This window comes from Sinocyclocheilus rhinocerous, unplaced genomic scaffold, assembly GCF_001515625.1.
Source record: "Sinocyclocheilus rhinocerous isolate Xijiao unplaced genomic scaffold, SAMN03320098_v1.1 scaffold72, whole genome shotgun sequence".
NCBI lineage: Eukaryota > Metazoa > Chordata > Actinopteri > Cypriniformes > Cyprinidae > Sinocyclocheilus > Sinocyclocheilus rhinocerous.
In genome coordinates this window covers 2,843,785-2,849,784 of record NW_015628351.1, presented here as the reverse complement: position 1 = coordinate 2,849,784, position 6,000 = coordinate 2,843,785, and the positions used below count along the sequence as shown (strand labels likewise).

The window sequence follows — 6,000 nt, the reverse complement described above, 5'->3', positions numbered from 1 at the left end:
ACTCCAGGGGACCACTACTTTCATTATATATTTTATAATATTTATTTGGCATTTTGTTTTTCTATATTTGATAGTTATGAATACATTATTGTATTTTAAATGGACCCTAACAATAAAGTAGGTCATACCAGTGACGTCCACTAAAAGCTTCATATGAAAGAGATATGAGATAAATGAGAACATTTCTGATAACTGAAAAGAGACAGTGGACTTAACATGGGCCTTTCTTAATAGATCCTCAGGAAATAGGAGGAAGTCAAGTGATGTCATCAGTGTGATTTTTATTTCAAAATAAATTATTTTTGTTAAAACGGTAACACCAGTGACACAACTCCAGGGGACCACTACTTTCATTATATATTTTATAATATTTATTTGGCATTTTGTTTTTCTATATTTGATAGTTATGAATACATATGTTACAGAAAACTTGTGTATAATGCCAAAGATTTTATCTCATTTTAAATACATTTTGATATCTTTAAATCACTGTTTTATTGACAACTAAAATGTACCATTATAAGCAAATTATCGTTTCTTACATCTCGCGATAATAAACACGGCGCGAACTAACTAGTTCGCGGCTTAGCGCCGTTTTTGTACTTGGCGCGAAATAACCGCCAATTAGCAAGCAGCATTAGCAACCAGCGCAGAAATGGAGACTTTAATTTAAAAAGGCTTGAGCAAACATTGGTAAAGTCTAGATGCTAAAAAACGATTTAAAAGTTAAACTATAGGATTTCAGCCCACAAACATGGAGGTTCATCCAATCTCACAGAAGGTAAGCAGAAATAATCCTTCTTAGCATATTTATTATGAGGGAAAAGTTGACATTTTCTGATACACAAAGCAGAAACACTGGATAAAGCACATGTAAAGAAGAACTATAAGGCAGCCTATCAGGTCATTCTACAGAAATGTCCACTTTTGGTATGGCAAATGTCTTAAAATGTATATCTTTTTTTAACATTTAAACTTAGACCACATTATTAGATTACATTTTGACTTTATGAATACACATAAATGACAGCTTGTAGCTTGTAATCTTTTTTGTGCATTTATTTAAAGACCACATACCATTTTTTTTTGTCACTGGTGTTAGCTTACTTCTTTGGCAATTTTAGAGTTTTGTATGAAATATTATTTCTCGATTTTTTTCAGCACATGTAGTCAGAGTTACAGAAAAATAATAATAATGCAAAAATAAGGAGATTGTTTTTTTTATTTTAATCAGGTTTGTTAAAAGTGTGATTGTATGATGTTAGTTCATTTGCGCAACCATGTATTTGTTATAACAATGAAAATATTTGGGAAAAAAAACAAGTAATTATGCAATCCTTTAAATCTCTAAACTCTTGAGTAGCAGAATTTATTGGATGTAAAATTATCATGCCACATGTGACATTTTATTTAATGTGATAGAAAAAAAACACAGTAACACCAGTGACACAATGAATCACCAGTGACATACATTAGACCAAAGATCCTTATTCTTCAACTATAATTATTAGAGGAGACTAAATTGTTACATTTGGCATTTAGTGAAAGCAGTAAAAGAACATAAACATAAACTGATCTTCACTGGTGTTACCCATAAGGAAGGTAACACCAGTGACAATTTTTTATGAAAAATGCATTTTACAAAATGTCTGCTGCAAGGTATCAAACCACATGTTGTCAATCATGGTATACTCACTAAATTAAGTAGTTTAATCCATTTGTATTCTAGTTTTTTACAATTTAACGTAGGTAACGTAGGTCATGCAGTGACTTCAACTAAAAGCTTCATATGAAATCATGAGATAAATGAGGATAACTGAATTTCAAAATAAATTATTTTTGTTAAAACGGTAACACCAGTGACACAACTCCAGGGGACCACTACTTTCATTATATATTTTATAATATTTATTTGGCATTTTGTTTTTCTATATTTGATAGTTATGAATACATTATTGTATTTTAAATGGAAGAAAAACCTGTTTTTGACCTCAAAATAAAGCACTTTCCCTCTGTACATGGCTGTGGGGACGAGCAGTTTTGTGGTTAAAAACAAATATTGCCACATTGATGGCTCAAAGGTGGTGTAATTGTTCAAATAACACATGGTTTCATTTTAAAATATAAAAAAATTGTAACCCTAAAGTGTTTTTTAAAAAAGTGTAATATTTCTGTAAAGGCTAGGGCAGGGGTGTCCAAACTCGGTCCTGGAGGGCCGGTGTCCTGAAGAGTTTAGCTCCAACCCCAATTAAACACACCTGAACCAGCTAATCAAGCTCTTACCAGGCATACTAGAAACTTAAAGGCAGGTGTGTTGAGGCAAGTTGGAGCTAAACTCTGCAGGACACCGGCCCTCCAGGACCGAGTTTGGGCAGCCCTGGGCTAGGGATAGAAAAATGGAAATTTCCATAGAATGACCCATCAATAATAAGAAAAAAAAGCACACCAAAATATTACAAATTAATCATTATCAGGAAAAAAAACGCAATAATTACAAATACTGTGTTAAACCATAACTTTTATTTTGCTTTACACATTTGCATATTAAAACAAATTAAATATACATTACATTTACTTTGCATATTTGTGCAGTTATAGAGGAAACCAGCTTTGTAGGGTTGTATTCAACATATTAATATTTAAATAATAGACAACTTAGAAAACACATTAGGAGTACTGTTCATATTATCCTAAATTATATTGACCAGTGTTTTCAGAGGCACTGTCACATAAGTTAAAAATCTACATTTTATTTTGAAAGACTAGTATATGTACACAGTTAAGATAAGCGAGGACGGTAATTCTCTAAAAGAGAAAACATTAATAGTGTCTGATCTTTGGTAGCGACTTGTAACAACTTAAAATGAATAGTTTCATTCAGTGAGACTTAATGAATTACTTGATATTGTTCAATTTAAAACGGTGAGTAAAATAAGTGTTTGAGATGGGGGAAAATTAAGTACAGTAGATTATTGTCTCTGTGATGTAAAAATAGCAGATGACAAATCTTCATTTTGATTGTACGCACAAAAAGGCAGAGAACCATTATTTTATGTGCTACAGAACACCATTATTTTATATGTTGAAATATGTTAAAAGTGTTTCATATCTTAAGCTTGAACTTGTAAAAGATCTTAAAAACGAAATAAAGGGTAAACACGTCAAATTTCTCACTCATATTTTTCATTACCTTCCTTAAGGTGAATATAGAAAAGACAAGAAAATAAGAAACTGGTAGAAGAAAAACGTCAGACAGATGTTTTGTGGGTGGACTGCATGTGGAGAAGTGAAAAATGCAATGACAGTATTTACAACACTCATTCTCTGTGTTGTGTTTGTGTTAATGTTGGCTCACCAGGGAATGGAGAGAGCAGCTTAAGTTTCCTACATTTGTATCAGTGCAGTTCAATCATTCAATCAACCTCCAATCACTCACATATTCAGAGCAAAATGAACTTTCTTTTAAAGGCAATTTTGTACAGCAACCCAAGATTAATTTCATACCATATTCTTATTTTCAACATTATATATACATGGCAGATATAGTCCTATTGGTTTGTGCCTATGTACATAGAGGATCTATACACAGACATATACACAGTGTTAGAATAGCCGTGTACATCTAGCGACAAACACCAGTTATTTTACCAATTGTAAAACAAAATTAATTATACTTCTAAGGTTTGCAAGGAACTTATAATACTTGCATATGTTCAAGTTAAATCTGTGCTTGCTGGAGCTTACAGCAGCCCCTCTAGACTAGTTTGCATCACTGAACAAACCACATGCTGTGAGCATGTCCCGTATACTGGCTTAAGTGGGTGATCACGCTCTGCTGATTTATTACTGTCCTTCCACAGAAACAGAAAAAAGGAAGTAGCTGTTGAACAATGAGCGAGAAACACCTTCTACCCTGCAGGTCAGTGTAGTTAAGAGTCTAATAATAAGCTATCCTCATTCTCACTGGGAGGCAGCATGAGCTGCTGTTCATAGTAAAGGCTCTTGGCGTAATTGATTTCTTGTGAAATCTTGATGGCAAGGCTCTCACTATTCACATGGACCTATGGAGAAATAACAAATGACATTTGGAATGGAGTTAGCAAAGCGATGACAAGTGTTTCACCAAAATCATGTATTATGTATTTTTATAATACAGAAATGATATATCATCACTGCTGGACATTCAATCCCCAAACATAAGTATTGCACCATTTGTAATGTTTTTTTTTGTAATTTTTTTTTGCTATTACAAAAATTCTAGTGACATTAATAGTTCAAAAGTATTATATATATGTGGAGGGACACGTCTCTTACCATAGGTTTCTGGTGTGATGGACCTGGAATGGCCACTCCACTGCTGGTGCTTTCTGCTTTCTTAGTAAGCTGTACATATACTTTCCCATGGTCCTTGGACACCAGACAATGATAGAGATCATCATATTTGACCTCTAAAAAGATTGCTTCACGATCCGCAAATTCTCCAGGCTTGAGGAAATATACCATTTTGGAGGAGATCAGCACACAGTATGTGTCTATGGGCTCCACTGCAATGAAACTGCAGAAGAATGATCGTTATATTAGCAAAGCAGATGTACTATGATTCAATTCAGACCAAATTCGCTCACAGATTCTGATGCAGATCTGTAAAAATGATTAACTCTGCCATGAATGAAAAAGGATTAAGTCAAGCGTGCTATTTAATGCATAGACTACGTTCAGAGAAGTGAAGATTAGTACATCAAATTAAGCAGGCAATATTAAGGCGGTTTCAGTGTGTGAGAGGGAAGAAAGGACGAAAGTGTGCGGGCTGCAGCTGAGAAGACTAATGGCCTGTGTGGCACCTCTGAGGAGAGAGGTCATGTGGGCCAACAGGGGGTCTGCTGATCTAGATGGATTAGCCTCTTTGGTGATAAATGTCTTTTCTGTCTCACTTTGAACACAGAAACAAGCCCTGATGCTTCCAACCAATGACTAAAAATGATGTACCTACAAGTTTGGGATTCTTGAACTAGAAAAGATCTAGAAAATGTGCTTCAAATTCAAAGTTAGTTAGAAATCCTACATTTAGGAACAGAAGAATTTCGCAGAACCACTTATCCTGGCATTAGCATCAGACAAGATACTCACTATTCAGAGTGGATATTGTCCGTTAAGTGAAAGAGCTGTTCTTGTCCATCTGCTTGTAGGGAGGAGAATCGAGGCAGCAGCCCCTGAGGGCCCTTACAGCAGCGCGGCTTCCTTACTCGCTGCACGCTCAGCCTGAAACACGCACACAAAACACACAAGGATCATTACTTACAAAACCAACAGCCTTAAGAGGGTTAACTTTAGGGAATCCAAGTTGGAATGAAGCACCTTTTTACTGGAAAGGCTGGACCTTTTTTCCTCTTTTCCCCCCATTTCCCGTTAAAGAGCACAACTGAGTCTCTTGAAATAACACCTGTTGTGGTACAATCCAAGAAACCCACATACTCAGACTCCTACTATGCATGTTAAGGTGATATCCTGCCAACATATCATGACATTCAACTCTGTTACACATTCAAGCACACGGTGTTGGTTATAGGTGTGCAGTTCAATCGATGGTCAAGGGCATGATAGCTCCAGAGTTCTGGTGGCCCTGACCAAAGCTGATGGGACTATCCAGCAGACTGCAGTGCCAATGCAAAGCTTGGGTCTTGCTTCTCCTGCAAACAACCCCTCTCTTCTTTTCGGCTGCCACTGGTGGGCCAAGTGGAATTCCTACATCTGGCTTGAATCTGGGCCAGCAGACATTTGATTAGAGCTGATGGTTTCCAGTTGATTCACAAAGACGGCAGTGTACTGCATTTCTCTGTTCTGTTTAAACTGAAGCCCGGGTGAAGGCAGCTGCCTCTGTTCATCAAGAACTCAGAATGCAAGGCGCTGGGATGAGATGATAACCAAGGATGGACAAACCTGAAGTCTCGAAGTGGGTCACATTTGCAAGCCCTATTGCATTTCAAATCAAGTCTCTCTTTT

At 36.0% G+C, this 6,000-nt stretch overlaps 1 protein-coding gene across 1 annotated transcript in view; it reads right to left on the bottom strand.

The window, feature by feature from the left end:
* Nucleotides 1-2,528: 2,528 nt before the first annotated feature.
* The window catches only part of LOC107737673 (vacuolar protein sorting-associated protein 13D-like), a 44,990-nt gene continuing 41,518 nt past the window's right edge, over nt 2,529-6,000 (bottom strand). Inside the window, exons 68-70 of the mRNA XM_016549263.1 lie at nt 5,128-5,259; nt 4,315-4,555; nt 2,529-4,061 (exon numbers count right to left, since the gene is read on the bottom strand). Of these exons, the coding sequence (XP_016404749.1) occupies nt 3,930-4,061; nt 4,315-4,555; nt 5,128-5,259 (505 nt within the window). The 3' untranslated portion in view covers nt 2,529-3,929. The remainder of the gene's footprint in view (nt 4,062-4,314; nt 4,556-5,127; nt 5,260-6,000) is intronic.